Here is a 19784-nt window from a genome sequence, read left to right as displayed (position 1 = left end):
TTTTGCTTGATGGTCTTGACTGTGTGAAAACGTGAATTTTCGCACAGATTGTAGCTTTTAAAGGCTGTGGTCTTCAACCTTTGACAGCCTATTTCAGTTATTTTCAGTTTTCAATAAATTGGCCAATCGAAATATTTCGTCTCTTGCTACCACTTCTTCTTTTAGCATTGTGAAACTTTAGTGCAATAGTGCAAAATGCAAATTCTTGCAATTTTCAAAGTGGTCTTAAAACTTTGTGTGTATGTGTAACTGTATATCTTCTACATGTATTTTTTGAACCTGAGAACATCTGCCATCCTGTAGATGGCACTAAATTCACTCAATAACACCAGCAAACGATGTTCTCCTCACTTTGTTAGACACACAAAATCCGTCCATCCATTTTTCATTGATGGTCCCGTCCCTCTGCTCCTTTCTCTCTACCAAGCCTCTGATGCAGCCGGCTTTAGCTCTTGCTTGTTTCAGGGGAGTGTTCCCTTAAGCTTTAAGATCTTTGTAACTTTCAAACTGTAATTCTGTTTAGTGGTTTGTGTCTGGTATCTGGTGGGATCCTCTTGTTGCAGGAATAACTGCGGCTAAACGCCGCCGGTAACTGTGTTAACCCATTCCTCCGTACAAAACAGCTTCAACTCCGTTACAATAACTGTGTTGGTGGTGGGTTTCCTCCTATGAACTGCTTGCTTCGGGTCCTTCCACAACATTGCTGTTGGATTAAGGTCAGGACTTTGACCTTTTTATTCTTTTATTTATAACAGTTTGTTGGTAGAACCACTTGTGTGCTTGGGGTCATCGTCTTGTTGCGTAACCCACATTCTTGAGATTCAGCCCGTTCTGATGTTGTCCATATGATCTTTCTAACAACACTGCTGCCCATCTGCAGTTTGCTAATGTTCTCCTGATGGTGGACTCATGAACATTAACATCTGCCAATGTAAGAACATTCTTTAGATGCTTAGAAGGACTATTACAGGCAGTGCTCTGTTTGAGTAAACAGTGAAGCACTTTCTTAAGTCGCTCCGGAGAAGAGCGTCCACTAAATGCCAGAGATGTGGCATTGTGAAATGTGATGAGGTGGGAATTAATAAGCTGAAAACACAGGAATAAATGAAATCATACATTTAATCACAATTTAGAGCATTAAAAAAAATCTCCACCACATAATCCACAGCATGAGTTCCTGGACTCTTTCCCTTCTGAAGTGTTGATTGTAAACAGAAATCTCACTGGTTGATTTTCCCTGAGTGTGAGCACGAGGTGCTGAGCGCTGATGTCCAAGTGGTACCATTGCAGTACCATTGGTAGAAGCCATGCTCATTAAAAACAGACTTAAAGGACAAAAACATCTTACTTAAAGGCACTGTATACGATTCTGGAGAACGACTGTTGATGCAAAACAAGCACACCCCTCCCTTCAGTGCTCCTTCAGAAGCTCCACCCCTGCATTAATCCATATTGTAGGCTAGCAAGCTGTTGCTACAGTTGCTGCTGCTAAACAAACCAAACCAACTGTGATTTATCCATCACAAACATTCACAAATGGCACAAAACAATACTGAGTTATTTTGGAGTCAGTGTTTCCCGCCTGTCCAGCAAGAATAGGGCAACAACCTCCTCCCCTTTCCTGCCTTTCGGGTCTCTCCACCGTCCAAAAGCCTCATCAATGTTTTATTAAATGCTCAATAGACTTTGCCACCCTCTTGCTGTCATCCAGCATTAATAGACTGACCCTTCTTTCCCCCACCCCTTCATGAGCATGAACGCTTCAGGTTGATGATTGGCTGGAATAGTGTTGTGTTTCTCAGTCTCAGCCACTTTCTTTGTTTCCCCATTTACAGAGCTAGGGCTGATTACGAACACCAGACCTTTATCCAGTGCATAAACAGACCGGAAAGCTAGCAAATCGTGAGAAAACATCCACTGGATTTTACAAAAAGGAAATCGCATACAGAGCCTTTAAATTTCAATAGGACTATTAAAATTAATGATTCTGAACATTTAAAAGTGTTTAATCTTTAGTAAAAATCCGGTTAAGACATAGTCTTTTAAAAAAACTGTTAATAATCAGTTGTAGAGTTTATCCTCAATTTGTTCAGATTAAAAAGTTGTTTTGTTTTTTTAAAAACATGAAGCATTTGGGTGCAACACTTGCATTCAAATATTCAGATTTAAAACCTAGGCCTTTTGAAACCTGGGACAGCTTTCTTCTGAAGGTCTTCCCTCTATGAACAAATGTTCAGTACAGTGAGATGAACGTCAGTGATTCTCTACTGGTGGTAGTGGTACTGCTTTTGGATGGCACAACTTGCGGAAGGCAGTCTTTTAGAGCACAACAGGAGAATGGGCTTTGGGCTCCTTCCGATAGAACCTGGACCCGGTCCGTTCGTTTCTGAAGCCGACAGATTCCACCTCTTCCTGCCACTTGGCGAATGGGTAAACGTACCACATGACCACTCCTGTGGGGTTGACTGAGACGACAAACTCTGTGGCATCCTTCAGCTCAGGCAATGGCTTCTCCGTGAACACATCGTACACCTGAGTAAGAGAGGGAGACAATTTTATTTACTGATTGATCATTTGTCAGATCGGCTGTTGATATGTCTTCTAGTAGGCAGAGTTTTTGTGATTGCTGGATAGGGCTGTATAAGGCATGAAAAAGGAGGGTGAACTGGTTGATGGGTTCCACTACGCCTCAAAAGCACAGACAGACATACTTCTTCCTGGCATACCTTATAAGTGCCGGCTGTATAGTTGAGGGCCTTTAGAGATGTCTGGTAGCGGTATGGCATGTCTGTTCTTCTGCTGAAGAAGACCAGAGCACTTGCCCCATCAGACAGCGGACGCCAAAACACATCGATGCCGCTCTTTTCCTGAGAAAGAAAGAGGGAGGGAGGCTGTGAGAACAAGTTAACAAGTAAATTAAGGGAAAAATATTGTAAAAAAAAGTCCTCTGACCTTGATCAGCCGTCTGCCTTGAATACCTAACGGGTCCTGGTTGATGGCAATAGCCACTTTGTTCTGGAGGATAGCACGTGCCCCACTGTTAAGGGTCCGCAGATCATTAGACATGAGTAGAGGGGCAGCCATTATTGCCCACAGTGCCATCTGGGAACGTGACTGGTCCATGCTGAGGCCATAATCCCCAATGATCAGCTGGGAACATGAAATGATGATAAAATTCCACACATTATTGATGAAATATTATTTTAAATGATATGTTGCCAAATGCAGCTAGGGAATTAGGAAAAAGCATAAACATGGTCTGATCCAAGTCCCAATAGATATAGATAAACACAGTCAAACTACACTAACACATACAAGGCTGTAGTGTTCATTTCTTCAATTGAGCACCTTGAGTAAATATCCACAGTGCAGGATAGAAAAAGTAAGTGAACCTTGAAATTATGATTTTGCAGCAAATCACCTCCATCAAACTTCTTTTTAGCTGTAAATATGAAACTTTTGACTCTAAGTATAACTCAACATGTCAGGCAAACGTGCTTCAGTTCATCAGTATATCCGGGGCAGCTGTATGTGCACAGCCCTCTTCATTCAGATCATGCCTCAGCATCTCAACATGGTTTAGGTCAAGATTCTTATTAACGTGAGTACAATTTTAAAGGCAACTCAACGTATTCGAAGGGGTTGTACGTAGTAGGTAAGTGTTTTTCATTATTTTTTTTTGTAATTTATGTTAAATAATTGGTTAAAAGTAAAAAAAAAAAAAAAAAAACAACACTTCAGTTATAAAGAATTAGATTATTTCTGGCTGTAAGAGACGTTCTAGAGATATCCCCTCTCTAGAATGAATGTGCACAGATTTGGAAGCAATGGAAAAGACACCCTATCTTTTATTTTTATTATTTTTTTTTAAACAAATCTTGTTCTGCTTACTCAGACTGTGAGAAGAGTAGTACTTGGCACTAATATTTTCCATTTATCTTCATTTTGATATGAGACAGCCTTGACTCTCTCATGTTTAGTTCTACTTCAGTTTCTTGGAGCTGATATCATTAAAAAGCATGTAAATATCTATAGCTTTAAGACAGAAACTATTAAGCCTAAGGTATTATTCTTTTGTGCAGACTGTTGTGATGTTTATTAGATAGATCAGATGAGATGATTTTGTTTTTTAAATTCCATCCTGCTGTTTTAATGCATTTAAATTTAGCAAAAGATCTATTAAGGTTAATTACTACACTTCCAGTATAAAGTATGAGATGTATGCATTAAGTTTTATTAACCTTGCCTATAACAAGTAACTACTTTAAATAATATTTTTGGTCTCTCAAGTGATTTTATAGAGGACCTATCACTGACTTATCTGCTTATGACTGTTTGAGCTTTTTAAAAACACACCTGGAGGTTATTAGTCGAACGCCATGAGCCTGGACTGAATTGTCTGACTTAAGTGAGACCAACCCAAACCAGTGTGGCCTTCCCCCAGGTCTTTAGCAATGCTTTTGTAGCCTTTTCTACATTTTTCTGTAAAACCTCTTCTGAAAGTTGTCTGAATCAAGGCATGGTTCACGCTAACCAGTCTTTTGCGAGAAGAACGGGTTTGTCAGTAACCGGGCTTGGTTAATTTGCAAAGGGTTAGCCTTAGGACACTTGCAGACAAATGTGTGTAGTACTTAATCATATGATTAAACACACCTAATAAACAAACATAAGTGTATGTGTGTGCTTAACTGTTAAAAGCAATCCGAATGCCGAATGGCAGACGATATACATTTAAACCTGTCCACTTTATCAGGTATCAGATGCTTTGCAGTCGTGTCGTATTCAAAGTGAAAGTGGTCTGAAGTAGCCCGTTGCTTTGGACACTGAGCATAAAGTGGCTAGCTATGCTAACCCAATATTCCAACAGGCTAATTAATGCTATTTAGAGCAGAGCTAACTAGCTTTCCAACACAACACAAGAAGATAGGCATGCTGTGGGGCACCACTGCAGCCTTTTTGTGATGTGTTCACTGCTGTTGACGTTCAAGCAAAGTTCTCCTCTTCGTCCATTTATTGTGACTCCCTCTCCCACTGGCCATGACTTGGCTCTGTATCCAATCTAGGACTGCTGATCGGATGTGAAAACATTAGATCCGTGTGATCATATTTATTAAAGCAGCCAAAACTAATTGGACACTGATAGCCAGAGGATGCTGTTAACCTTTCAAACCTACAGCAATCTTAACAGCCTGGCTAAGCTGGCTAAGCTACATTACCCATGGACTAATAGCGTACGTGTACACCAGCCCAAAGAGGAGTCCTCACCATATCAGGGTCATTCCATTGCCCTGGTCCAGCAGCAGGCTGCAGAATGTCCTGATGGTCAGTAAACCAGTCCACAATGTCCAAGACACTCTCCCATGAGTCCTGAATATCGCCATAGTTACGCCACAGGTTGCAGATCTCTCCAAGCAGGGTGTAGTTGACCTAGCCAAGTGATTGGGGACAGGACGCATGTGAGACATCACAATTGATGAGTGTAAATAGCAACAATACTGTGTACTACGGAATTTGTAGCTAATGGTTGTGTGCTCCTCAAATGAGATGTTAAACCAGGGTGGTCCAGTTCTGGTCCTGGTGGGCCAGGGATTGGCAGTTTGGGGATTTTCCAGCTTAAAAGAATACCTACTAATCCTGGTAACAAGGCAAAAGTTCAAGGTGTATTTCAGCAGAGAAATACTGAATGTTGGCAGCAAGCTAGGCCAACTCTGAAAGGCAGGAGTTTGAAAACCGCCCTTTTTAAATAGATCAGCCATAACATTAACACCACCTGACGGGTGAAGCGAAAAACATTGATTATCTGCATCTACGATCCAAGGATTGCTGGTTCAAATCGTCCAGGTCATGCTGCCTGCCATCAGCAACCGGAGCCTGAAAGGGCACGTTTGGCCTTGTTCTCTCTGGGTGTGTAGATCTAGCCGGCACAGGAGTCTGCTAGCTGATGCATCACAGCCTTATGCATCCTTATGAGGTGTTCCTGGTATGCAGTGGGACATGGATGCTCACGGAGGCTTGCAGCACTTCAAGGATCTGTTGCTAACGTCCCAGTGCCAGGTACCACAGCACACCTTCAAAGGTCTTGCTGTTTCAGTGGCACTAAGGGGACCTACTCAGGGGGCCTACTAATGTTATGGCTGATGGCTGTCCTATACATGTGTCTGAGATGAACTTCACGTTCAGATTTCACTTACATTGGGAGGAAGCCCACCCTGATACGCAGGCCAGCTGCATGAATAGCCAATAGGTCGGCCGGTGGCATTGAGGGCCTTCGTCATGAGTGGGTAGCCTGTGAAATGACAAAGTTGTCTGTGAGACAAGAAATGCTGTGTTACGGGCACCACTTGCGCTGATCCTTGCCAGCCTAACCACAGCAGTCCCTTACCTTTTTCCTGCTCTGTGGCGTTGGAGTAGCAGCCGTCCAGTTTGAGCATGTCTATGCCCCAGTCAGCGAAGGTCTGAGCATCTATTTTGATTTTATCCAAGGTGGTGCCAGGGTACCCCCCACAGGTGTAAGTCCCCAGGTCACCATAGATGCCCAGCTTCAGCCCACGGTCATGAACATAGCGCGCCAGGTTAGCAATGCCGCTGGGGAACCTGCTCGGGTCACATGTGAAAGAACACTGCTATGTTTTAGGTTGAAAACTAACAGAACAGTCACTGTGTGTGTGTGTGTGTGTGTGTGTGTGTGTGTGTGTGTGTGTTCGTTCTATACTATTTATGATTGCCACCTGAGATACCAGAGCAACCAGCTAGCAACACTATATCAACTACCTGGGATAGCATAGAACTCACTTAGGAACACTACAGCAACCAACTAGTAACCACTTGGCAATACCTTGGCGACCACCTAGCAACCCCTTAGCAGCACTATAGCAACCCCCTGGAATACCACAGCAACCACTTAGCAAACACCTAGCAATGACCTAGACACACCACAGCAATCACGTAGCAATGCCAAAGCAACCACCTGCAATACCTTAGCGATCACCTGGAATACCACAACTTGGCAAACACCTAGCAACGACCTTGGCACACCACAGCAATCACGTAGCAATACCACAGCAAGCACCTAGCAACACAATACCAACCACATCAGATACTATGTCTTTAGCAACTCCATAACAACCCCAATCACATTGCATAGCACCTCCAGTCACATTGCAACACCCTAGCAACTACCTCTAATACCAGAGCAACCAGCTAGCAACCACTTAGCAACACCATTTCAACCACCAGGGTGGTTAGCATAGCAACACCACCGCAATCACATTCCACTGCCATAGCAACCACCCAAAAACCACTTAGCAACACAATAGTAACCACCTGGCATACCACAGCAACCACTTAGCAACTACCTGTTAATGCAGAAAGTACTGTGAATTATTTGGTAACTGGCTTGCATATTTTGTGGCGTCCCACAGGGTTCTGCTTTGGGATTTATGGAACTGAGGTTAATTGGGAGAGTTTAGCAGTTATGAGGCTGAAGAACTGAAGTGTGGACCTACAGACAGGGCTTATGACCTTGTTCAATCCAAAAAGCAGTCTTCACCATCAAACACAATCTTCCCTTCAGGATGAAGGTGAACAGTTCGTGACGGCCTTGTTCTTAAGTTCCTCATACGGTACCTCTTAGGATCTGGCTGGAGTCGTCCTTGCGCGTCTCTTTCCTTTGAAGACCAGCAATCGTCGATGTTCACGTAGACGTAACCCAGCTCCCGCCATCCATCCTCAGCCAGTCTGTCTGCCATGTCTCTGAAGAGCACTTCGCTGGAAAGAAGACAGGAAAGCAGAGTAAAGCGTACCAGCAGAGAGGAGCTCAAACGCCTCCAACACACCCCACCATCAGACCCGTATCTCATGACCAGCACTATCATGCATTTGCATCGTTCACATCCTGAAGTGCCCAGTGGGGTCATCGTAGAGGTCTTCTACATGTCCCGCAAACTGCACTGGGCAGACAAACCTCTCCAGTGCGACCGTTGGGGAGTTGGGGATGAATTTGAGGTGGTGATGGTCCAACATCCTGACTTCACTAATGCTCTGCTTGCATTGAACAAGTGCTCCACTAGTAGAAAGCCTTCTTTCCTGGACAGTACTGGACAGCTACTCCAACAAAACCCTTAAAATACCCTTGATTTTAGAAAAAAAAAACAACTAAGAATGAGCAGCAGTGGTCCACGTTACCTGGTATTAGCACCCTACCAGACAGGACGTCAAGACTGGTGAGGATGGACAGAAGGATCTCGAGGTCGACTCGGTCAAATGTATTCAAGGAGGCCGAATGAAGAACCATGTCTAGTCCACTCACCAACCTGGACTTACCTAATACAGTTTTTGGGGTCATCCTGGCAGTCAATGTCGCAGCGGAATCGCTCCCATGCCAGCCAGCCCATAGGTGGGGTCCTCATCAGGCCATTGTCCAGAGCAAAGGTGGCTGCTGAGAAGGCCAGCAATAACACCACTGTAGTTCTCTGCATGCCTGAGGGAATGGTTGGATGAGTAGGATTAGTGCATTTGTACAACTTGACCATCTAAATTTCCAGTTTCTAACATTAAAAAACACATAGTTACAGAGTTTAGCGACATGCTAATCTGGATTAAAAGCCAGAGCAAGCAAACCTGGATGAACCAGTCTACTAAATGAGCCTGAAAATAGTCTAAAACACTCCCAAGACCAAACTGAGCTATGTATATGACTGTTTTTTTGGTTGGAAAATTACGCAGGACGAGATTGTACGGAAGCGCTACTTGCGCTAATTACCGCAGTGATATTTTCAGACCGTCGGGGGGGGGGTTCCCGTGCTTGGATGGTGCCAGGACGTCTGCGTTTGTGGTTCATTAAATGTTCAAAGACGTTCTCCTAGCCTGGAGGTTAAGGGTTAAGGGTCAGTAGCTTCACAATCATAGGCTTATGCATCTTGATCCTGATCCTCGATCTCAAAAAGACTGAGTGTCCGGCCCTTCCCTGGAGGCAAAAACCTCCTATTGAAGCTACATGTAAACACCCTGTCTTCAGTCTGGGTGGCAGCTGAATGCACCCTGGGTGTGAGCTGACGGCAGACTGGTTTGGCCCAGGTTGACGTGGCGGCCTCCTGATTCTCTCCTTCCTGGGATGAGGCAAACAACTTTAAAACGCCTCTCGCGTGACCATCTACAGCATCTGGCATCGGATCATGAAAAGTAGGGAACTGCTGATCTAAGCAGGGAGTTGGGTGGTAGTTTTATATAAGCAAGATAATGAGGCACATGCTCCACCTCTAGCTGGTAGGTTGGCAGAAGCACCTGATGTGATCTTATGACTGCTCGCCTGACATCTGACACAGGACTTGATGGTAACCGTGCCCTTACCAGCCCAAGATTCACAAGCTGCAGCCCCACAACCTGGGCTGAGGAGTTTCGCCACTCACTTCGCATTGACGTGAAGCGGCAGGAAGGTTAGAGGTTATAGGGGCGTTGGAGCAAATGAATTCTGCGAAATTCTACGACCCTGGTGGTGGTTGCCAGAGTTTTACGATACTTTTTTTTTTTTTTTACGAAGTTTTGGCCTAAATTTGGGAAATCCAAGATGCAGCTCTCAAGGACGAAGGACAGACATTTTGGTTTGCTGAGATTTTGGTGCAATCATCCCATCACCCCTGTTGAATATCAGGGGTGGGTTCAGTTTTGGTCCTAAAGGCCTGGATTTGTGCTTTTCCTGCTCAAGCACACCTGATTCAGCTCCTCAGGTTAGAGCACGGAAGTTGTTGTGTTGGACTCCAGCCTTTATTGCCCAACCCTGCCTTATATTTATGGCCATGTTTGCTTGTATCCGGAGCGTTCTCTCTGTCCCGGTGGTTTTGAAAACATTTCCGTCCACACCGAGACGCTTGCAACACTTGCATGAGCATGCTCACCCTGTATGTTCTGTACTGTATTTTGACATAAAAGACATGGGCAAGCTCAAACTAAACAAAATGATTGATTTAGTAAAAAAAAAAATCATAAAATAATATTAAAACAAGTCTGAAGCACGAAGCACCTGAATGGGCCATGCACCATTTAGCTGAGCCAGGAAACATCACCAGCTTGCTCCACCCCCTCCTCCCCTCATAAACCTGAAAAGCCTGATCGCTACCTAGACTCTTATTACACATTTTATTAACGATCCTGGATGTTATTTAAGTAGTTATATTAACATAAAAATCATACATCTACTCTCCATTCCTACTGATTAGACTTTTTTTTATGCTTAACATCCGGTTTTACGTTTTCACTTCTATTTTTTTTATTTTATTTCCTCATTTTGTTGTTATTTTGATTGCTTTCTAAAAGCAAAGGAAGATTGCTTCCCGTTTTTATGAAAAAATAAAATAAAAAAATCCCCTGAACTGCAGAGAGCGGCGTGTCCTGTAGTTCTGCAAATCCACTACAGGCACTACATTTCCCATAATGCCCCAGCGTCTCTGCAAAAGCTTGAGCAGCTAGCTAGCTAGATAACGCTTTCGGCCGGGTTTAGTATATATATATATATATTTATATATAACGGACACTCGAGACAAAGTAAAGGCAGCTCGTAGCGTTAAGCTTTGATTATAGCCACTTATTACCTTTATATAACCTTTAAAAAGACATCCTAAACCACTGGCGCACGTTAGCACCAGCTAGTAAAGGAAGGGGGTGTTATCGTTGGACGGCACGAGCTTGCAAAATTGAGCGCCGTGATATATCTAGCTAATAGCACAGTAATAACTAATAACTAATAATATAAAGCATGCACAGGGGGCACCCTTCTGTACCCCTGTCGCTTCTGTAGCTGCGGACTCCGGTGTTCCGTCGAGTTGTGCTACCCTGTCCAAACATGCTACCATAGTGTAGCTATATTAACAGGTAAAGCTGCCTAAATAAACCAGTGGGACGGATATTATTATAAGGATAATGTAAATTACTATATTAGGGTAAATACAAGGTAAACGGGGTGATGAAGTATATTTATTTTATTTTTTTATTTTTATTTTATTGGTCATTTTCACTTTTAAAACACTCAAGCAAATATTAACCGTAAGCTAAAATGTCACGAACCATATTAGATCAACTTTATCATAAAAAAAAAAACATAAAAACGTTTTAACTAAATTGAGGCCGCGCATGCGCAGAGCCTCCAAGTAGGGCTTATTGGTGGGTAGCACAATTCGACACAACACCGGCACAGAAGCAGAGGCAGAAGCCAGACCGCTCGGCTGTGCACAGAGCCCAAACGCCACAGTACTGAAGGAAGCTGAGTTTAGGTAACACAGCTAATGAACCCATTTTCGCTCGGACCGTCTGAGTCTCCGTGCTTCCGGTTGGCTGCACGATGCTGGCTAACGTACTCACCGAAAACGGTCGGAGGAATGACCGACCCCTTCAGCAGGAAATCTCCAAGCGTTTAAGTGTGTTACCCTCCGGAAAGTCCCCTCTGCTGACCGCTCTCTCGTTAAACGGACGATCTGTCATACACCAATACAGTAGAGTCACGTGGACTCCTCGGTCAGTCATGTGCTCTTTCTGTAGGTGTGTGTGTAAGTCAGCTGACTGCATCTAGACGAGCGACCACGCCCCCTTTGCAAGCGACTCAGCTGCCCTGTTAGAAGGGGATCGCCACAGCTGGCAGGTGCAAACACAGCTGTATGTACATAGTAAAGACATGGTAAATATGGACATAGCATAGAGGCAAGCCAACCATATTCCCCATTGGTTGGCCTCCGCCTGTAACCCATCCGTGCAGTGAACACACCTAACACGCCTGAACACAAGTGATCAAACACGCCACCTAACACCTAACTTGTGGTTGTTGTGGCGCAACAGATAACACCACCACCTGCCATTGAGTTACAACAACACCATGTGGGAGACTGGGGTTTGATTCCCGGGCTGGGTGACTATGCTGCGCTACACCAATAAGAGTCCCTGGGCAAGACTCCTAACACTGCATTGGCCCACCTCTGTAATACGAGTAACCTTGTAAGTCGCTCTGGATAAGAGCGTCTGCTAAATGCCATAAATGTAAACGTAACATCCATCCCAGCGACACCCCGGGGAGCTCAAGGGTGGCAGTGGCAGCTTGCCGAGCCGAGGTATCATCGGGATCCCAGTGCTCGAACCGTTGAGCCACCACTGCCCCATTGGGTTGTGTGTGTACGTTTTGTCCTAGTGGCAGCACCTGGTCTTTTCACATACAGGTATTTGTCTGTTAGGCTGCTAAATGGTTAGTAATGTAAGTTTCGTGTGCATGTTTGTGTTAAATTAGCTTGATCAACTGCTTAATCCCTTAATATATTGAATTCTAGTGTTTGCACATGGTTTAATTCTGTTTTACGATTCTGTGACGTTCAAGGCATTAATATCATTTAATATCATTAATATGTACATACTGTTGTTATTCTGAAATGTGCACTCTTTTGCTCATAGTTCGGAAGAGTAAGGCTACGTTCAGACTGCCAGATAAGATAAGATAATCCTAGTGTCACAGCAGCAAAGTGATAGCAAGACACTCAAGAGATGCAAAACGTAGATAAATGACCAATTCCCGACCGTTGGCGTATCCAGATTGTATCAGGATGAATTTTTTGATGTTCTGGACACCCAAAAACCACACGATTGTTCAGATGTTTCTCAGGCTGGACGCTCTGGACCCACAAATTGGCAACACGACAAACAACCACCACATCAAATCTTGGTTACTTATCGCTTCTGACTAGACTATTTGCATCATTACTGCTGGAACAAAACATTATCTGTGTAAAAAAAAAAAGTTACATTTTCTATCTAAAGTGTAAGCTGTTTATTTTTTTTTCTTATTGAATAGTTCTTCAAAGGTGCAGGTGCATGTATTTGTCAATGTACAGTGAAATGTGTCCTCCGCATTTAACCCATCTGTGGTAGTGAACACACACACATGTGTTAGGGGCAGTGAGTACACACACACACCCAGAGCGGTGGGCAGCCAACTCCAGCGCCCGGGGAGCAGAGAGGGTGAAGGGCCTTGCTCAAGGGGCCAACAGTGGCAGCTTGCCGAGCCCGGGTATCGAACCCACAACCCTGTTATCAATATCCTGGCGCTCTAACCGCTGAGCCACAACTGCTCAACAGCTCTTTAGCAGCATAATTAAAAAAAAAACCCCATCATATCCAATTGGTTCTTTGCTGAGCTTAAAGGTTGGAAACCTCAGTTGTACATGTACATGGGAAATGTATACATTTATATCAGGATACATGACATGATTGCAGCTGACTAATGTTTGATCGCATCTTACCATCAGATTTCATATAATAAAGGAGCTGAAGGGAGCTTGAGCTCCAGCAGGCTTCAGAATAACGTAAAAGTTATTCTAATGCCAGTCCTAATGCCTTAATAATCAACAATCATTAAACAGATCATCAGCTGTAAAGAAAGCTCAACTATGCAGTACTGTTTAGAGAACTGGTAACACTGGTGGGTTTATTAGTCTAGAGAAGAAAACTGGAATATTCCAATTAAGTAAATACAATTATAATCCATTATAAAGCTGAAATGATTAATAGAAATGTAACCTGAAAAGCTCGCCGGTCTTAAAATGAGTCACCCTGCATGTTGAAGGTGGTAGTAACTTCAGGTTCCTGCATGTGGCGCTGCATGAGGATGATCAGGCTACAAGCTGAAAACCTGCAAGGTGTGTGACTAAACTCAGACTTTGAGAAGAGTGCAGTGCGGTGAATGTCTTGTTTGATGAGTGAAACATGGATCGCAAAGCAGATGTTCCTGATTGGTCAAAAGGGGTGATTGCATTTGGGCGTGGCCAAAGACTATAGGAGGTAGTAGCTGAATCTGCAGGTGTGTGGAAGCTTACGGTCATACGGGTCTACCAGCAGTGGCAGAAATCACAGTCTGCAGGGAATTCTCTGCAGTATTTTGGCTGAAAGACGAAACCACAATCTGGCTGCTAAGGGAACTCTTTGGTCAGAGGTGACTCATTTCTTGACAATTGTCAGGTGTTTCCGTCAGGTGAGAGCTGAGCCAGCCCTCCTTTGTTTAAAGATCATTTACCTGGGTGTGGTCTTCAATAAAAGTGTGCCGTTCTTGGAACAAGAAGGCTGGAAAGGGTTACAAAACAGTTTCTAAAACGTTTGGCCACCAACAGTCTAATGTGAAGCAGATGATCTACCAATAGAGGAAATTCAGGAGTTACAGTTACTCTCGCAAGGTAGCCCTGGTAGCCCAGCCAAAATCACTTCAAGGGCACAGTGAATTATATTACAGGAAGATCCAAAGAACTTTAGGGGTACCATCTCTTTCAGAACCTCTCTCAGGCCTGTCTGATGTTAGTGTTCATGAGTCTACCATCGCATAAACTCCTGAACGTCTGCACATCAGGTTGCTCAGGTCCTTAAGGTTTCAACTTTTTGATTGAAATGAAAAAGGTTATGTCTGGCAAAAACCCAAACACTACATGCTGGGAAATTATCAGAAGGTAAAACAATTATGAATCAGTAATTGCAAAACTGGAATGCAGTATAAGATTAATGGATTTTCACCCAGAGTTTCAAGTAGGAAATTTCTACCGGAATGTCCTGCATGTAAAGTCGGGAGAGCCTCCAATTAATTAGCCACCAACTAATTTGGATGTGCAAATTACAACGTTATGCATTGTTAAAAAAGGTGTCGACAGTACTGACATTCATTCTTCAGGTAGAAGTGAGTGGAGATACGAGGGTTTAAAATACTGAAGTATCAACTTAAGCTTTTTACTCCAGTAAAAGTACTGGTTTCAAAACTACTTCAAGTAGATGGAAGGAAAACAAAGGCTAAAAGCTGAGGCCGCACCACAGGGGCCAATAGTGCACTAAATATGAGGAGTCGTTGTCTAGAAGTTTTGTAATGCTGCAGAAAGTCAGACTTCAGAGGCGTGTGATCAATAAGCTTTACTGGAATGTAAATGTGGGGCTTAGTCGGGACGTTTCACTGCAGGTCTCTTGAGTCTCTGACCCGGACACAGTCTTCATACTAGACTACAGATGTCTGCTGTGTGCTTGCTGGAGTGGGACGGGACGTGTGCAGGTGGAATGGATCGCTTACAAACCAGTAGGGAGTCAGAATGGTTGGTTTCTGGATGGGGAGATTTATCTGGATAGGGTTTTTTTTTTATTTATTTTTTATTTTTTTGGAACGTTGACGAGCTGGAATGAAAAAAAGGAAATTAAATAGGAGTAATTTAGGCTATTTTTATAATGTAAGGAGTAGAAGATTCAGATAATTGGGTGAAAATGTAAGCGGTAGAAAATAATTACTTTCAGTAAAGTGTAGATAACCAAAGTTTCTACTTAAGTAAGGTAATGAAGTAACAGTATTTTGTTATTTGACACGTCTGACTGTTAACAACAGACATCGCTAACAATGCTAACTGGGGCATATTTTGGTTCAATTCGCCATTAATTACCTCTTACCCTTTTTTCCCCTTTTTAAATAGCATCAAATTATCAGAATGTTTAACTGAAATGTGGTCCACTTGACACACGACTTCCAAGGTAAATTTCATTCCATTGCTTGGGAGAGAAAGCTGAGCTTAGGCTCTGCTAGTGTACAGATAGTTTGTACCAGCAAGAGACCAAAAAAAGAGCATTCCATTTAGGTCGCGCTGACCTTTCTCTAAACTGATAGCATTCGGCTATGTATCTACTGGGAGACTACTGCTGTTGCGTTATCTCAGTTTGTCATAATGTCTCAAGGTGAATTTCTCAGCCAGTTCACAGTAATATGAAGGATATAATATGAAGGAGAGGATGTGGAATCTGACTGGGTTACAGAGGTTATATTTTAGCTTCAGCCTTTCTCTTGATGATCTTCACTAGTCCAAAATCCACAGACGGACAGCTCGCCGTAACTGATGGACCTATGCATTGATTGCGCCAGGAAATTGTACAGGAGGATGTCAGGGTATCGGTCCTTGAACTGAAGCTTAAAGGCAAACGGGTGTTCAAGGCATGTATCAAAGCAGCGACCCTATGCACACAAGCAAAGCTATGGGCACACCGAAGTACTGGCCGAAAATGAAAGAAATGTGAAGGAGCCTTTAGATGGGATTGTGGGTGGACGGAGGACGGAGTCAGCATGGTCTGTACAGACTAGAACTTTATGCTGCTGAGCTATCGGACATGTACTAGTGTTAGCTGTAGATACCTAGATGCCGCTGTGTTGAAGTGTGTACTTGGATACGATGAGTTTTCATGATTCAAACGGCCATAATTTCTTTATTACCCAACCAATTTTCACCAAAATTGTTATAATCCTCAGACATTTCTGCATGTTGCTGATTATTTCTTCACATGATTTGTAGACATGTATTTTAGAACAGTCAGTTGAACCGTCAAAGCTGAACTAGAGTGAAAATAGCGTGACTGGGTGAAATTATAATAATAATTATTATTACACTATTGTTTATCTGTGACTTAAAAAAAAGTTGTGTTGGGATCCCTTGTAAGTAAAGAGAATACAGAAGACACATTTATTTTTAGGTGAATTAACGAATGTGGTCCCATTTGTCAATAAACCAATAAACCACATGGTAAGAATCTATATACAGAACAGTAGGCCAACAATTATTAATCTCTACATTCTCCTTGTTACCATTGCGATTGAAATTATTCAACCCTTATTGCAAATTAGGGTTATAAGACGATTGTACAAACGTTCAGCTTTTTTGCAATGAACCATTAAAAAAAACCAAATTTTAATTTCCCAGCACAACTAATATAACAAAAAGTACAAAATGACACTTTTAATGATGACTGCAGCTTAAAAAGTATTATGAGGGGACTTGGACTTGGACCAGATAGCAAAGTAACATTGATTCAACTCTGAATGTTGGTCAGTTTTGTTGCATTTGGTTAAAGATGAAAAATCAACATTAACTCAGTTTTGAATGTTGATTGAAGAAATAATGGTTAGGTTGAAAAACAGACATTGAATCAGTAATGATTCATAGTTTGTAGATCGTAATGGCAACAGTGTGAGAAGATGGACTACTATTGCAGGTTTACACATTTACAAACTTGTATAAAAAGGCCTGTTTCTGCTGTTGTGGGCTTGTGTGGTTGTGGCCTTAATGTTTAAATATAAACATTTCATTTCAGCATTGGGGATAAAATAGTATTCACGTTATTTTAAAACGTGTGTGTGTGTGTGTATGTAATATGTTATATATAATCATATATTAGGATTTGTTTCACAATGGCAGCAAGATTTATATTGGCCAATGATAAAAAAAAATCCAGTGAATGAATGGATTCAGTGTCTTCACCCTTCACATTGTTGATGTTTTAAGTGTTAAATATATTAACGAATCCTTTAGGAAAGATACTTTAATAATTGTGTTTTTAACATCTGATTTTTAATGTCAGATTTTAACATAAGAATATATTAAATAAAAGATAATGCATTTAAAGTGACATTCATTTTACATTTGGCAGTTTTTAGATTAAGTAAATAAACAGTTATGCTTTAGGAGGTGCAGAAGTTTGTGTCTGTATAGGATTACTTATATTTTAACTTTGATAAATCCCTGTTCTTTAAATAAAACCTAAACAGTGCAGCAGTTATTTTGTACATGTCAACAGCAGAGCATAACCGCTCCATTAATTAAGCTGGGACGAAAAGTTCAGGAAAGAGGAAAACCACACCCTTGTTTTGGCTGCTAACTGGTAACATCACCGCAGCACTCATCAACAGCACTCATCAGTTCAAATAAAGCTCTTGTTCGTTTTGGTCACTGCAATAAGGTCAAGAATGAACAGTTGTTTAGGGTAGTTCCTCACTCTGGCAGGTGGTAGCTGAGAATCATGCCTGTTCCAACAAGACCAAATTTCGGAAGTGGATCATGCTTTACAAGCTGATACCCCATTTATTTAAAACATACCTGGATCAGCTCCCCCGGATCCTGAGTCAGTGGATTGACTGATTAATAGTATCTGCACTCTGCAACAGTTTTTATATTTCTATGGATCTGATCACCTTTACTGTCAGTTGGGCTCTTGGGGGCACAGCAAAAGAGGACCATTGCTCACACTAGAGCTTTGGAAGTGCTGCAAACCGATTTCCAGACGGAACTCGAGCTTGTGATCGTGGTACTACGCTACACGCATCGATCTTTGCGCTAAGCTAGAAGCTACATGTACCATGTATGCCCCATGGAACTGCATGCAGAGAACCATGACCCCCGCGTACAGTTGACGGTACACAAGGCAAATCGACAGTACTAGACATGAGCAAGACCCAGAGGAAGAGCAGTTCAGACTTGAGGCAGGTTATACGTGAGTGTGAAGACGCATGTTTTAAGATTTCCACATTTTAACATAGAGAGAGAAATAGACTTTTTGACCAGTGGTCGAAAAGAGTCCCTGAGGAAAATGCTCCGTCGCTAGCCTTAGAAAGGTTAGATGGTGAGTAGTAGAAGCAGTTGAAGACCTAAGATAACACCACTACCTGCCACTGAGCTATTACACCATGTAGAAGACTGGGGTTCGATTCCCAGTCTGGGTGACTGTGGGTGCTGCGCTACACCAATAAGAGTCCTTGGGCAAGACTCCTAACACTACATCGGCCCGCCTCTGTAATATGAGTAACCTTGTAAGTAGCTCTGTATAAGAGCCTCAGCTAAATGCCGTAAATGTAAGTTCTGGACTGGCTAGAGTTTGTAAATAGAGGAGGAGCTGACGCTAGCTGGACAGGAGTTGCAATAATCCAAATGAAGGCGTGGATAATTTTCAGTGGCAGACTGAGAGGGGGATGGTCTATATTAGGAAAACCACAGTCACAAGCTAAACTACATTAAATATCCATGTTATATTTTACTCTGCATGATGTTCTCCACTCACCCTTAAATTATTGTTTATGCCCTCTGTTCATGTTCTAAATTATTGGGTACAGCCCTTCGCCTGGCGACCTGTTCCACCTAAGCGAGTCGATGTATAGCTGAGCCTACAGCATATTCGAGGCTGTAGTTATCGAGTACAGCTTAGTGTCACCTCGATTTACATTTATGTTTATATTGAAGACATTTAGCAGACACTCTTATCCAGAGCGACTTACAAAAGTGCTTCGCTATTTACCCAAGAAAAACCTCAGCGAGTTAGAATAAGCTAATAATTCAAAGATACAAACACAAGTCAGTAAGGTGACCACTCTGCATGACCGAGTTACGTTTGCAACATGGCGTGAGAACAATAACTGATCAAGGCTTCCAGCCTTGATTGTTTATATTTCTCATGATTGTAAGAAGCCGTCTGCACAGTCATCTTTCTGGCACTAGAGGGAGGCTGCGTTCAACTCCTGCCAATAATCAGCCTGATTGAGGTCTGTGGGGCACTGTCCTTTTTGAGGACTTCACTCCAGACTGCACCGCTAACCAGAATTTCTCCCTGAAGGAGTTCCTTTACTGCCTTCCTTTTCTGCCTTCCTTTTCCCCTGGTATCTTTGGTATCTGCCTCATAGGGAACCAGTACCCTCATGGCTCGCTCTTCCCCTCTGTTTCTGGGAGTAGTTTTTATTCCCGCTCACTTTCTCAAACAAACAAACAAACAAACCTTCTTTTAGTTCCTTGCACAAGAATTCTGGATGGGTTCCCATCTGGGATCTGAAGAGACTATCTGAAGGCCTGCTTGCTAGTTATCTACATTTTCAGTCTAAGCCTGGCCTGTTTTTGTTTTTCTTCCATTTCCCCTGTCCTTTTTTTTTTTTTTTTTTTTTTTTTTGGATCTCTTTCTTAATGGCGGGTCCTCTCAAGACTTCACAGTCC

At 42.7% G+C, this 19784-nt stretch overlaps 1 protein-coding gene across 1 annotated transcript; it reads right to left on the bottom strand.

Moving 5' to 3' along the window:
• Positions 1 to 1101: 1101 nt before the first annotated feature.
• naga (N-acetylgalactosaminidase, alpha) lies at positions 1102 to 11509 on the bottom strand. The gene is made up of 9 exons (XM_072662397.1): positions 11353 to 11509; positions 8323 to 8479; positions 7627 to 7767; positions 6383 to 6594; positions 6192 to 6286; positions 5266 to 5427; positions 2953 to 3150; positions 2727 to 2867; positions 1102 to 2532 (listed from the first exon to the last, which is right to left on the bottom strand). The coding sequence occupies exons 2-9, from the start codon at positions 8475 to 8477 to the stop codon at positions 2320 to 2322; spliced, it is 1317 nt and encodes a 438-aa protein (XP_072518498.1). The 5' UTR covers positions 8478 to 8479; positions 11353 to 11509; the 3' UTR covers positions 1102 to 2319.
• Positions 11510 to 19784: the final 8275 nt, after the last annotated feature.

Source organism: Salminus brasiliensis, chromosome 18, assembly GCF_030463535.1.
Source record: "Salminus brasiliensis chromosome 18, fSalBra1.hap2, whole genome shotgun sequence".
NCBI lineage: Eukaryota > Metazoa > Chordata > Actinopteri > Characiformes > Bryconidae > Salminus > Salminus brasiliensis.
The sequence above is the reverse complement of the archived record's forward strand: the minus strand, read 5'-3'. Positions and strand labels throughout refer to the sequence as shown.

What these genes read in the sequence shown, in the direction of transcription:
- naga (XM_072662397.1), bottom strand. Translation starts at nt 8,477, where the DNA reads ATGCAGAGAACTACAGTGGTGTTATTGCTGGCCTTCTCAGCAGCCACC. An exon ending in AGGGTGGGCTTCCTCCCAAT is followed by an intron (nt 5,428 to 6,191) that starts GTAAGTGAAATC and finishes TCACTTGGCTAG; the next exon opens with GTCAACTACACCCTGCTTGG. An exon ending in AAGGCAGACGGCTGATCAAG is followed by an intron (nt 2,868 to 2,952) that starts GTCAGAGGACTT and finishes TTTCTTTCTCAG; the next exon opens with GAAAAGAGCGGCATCGATGT.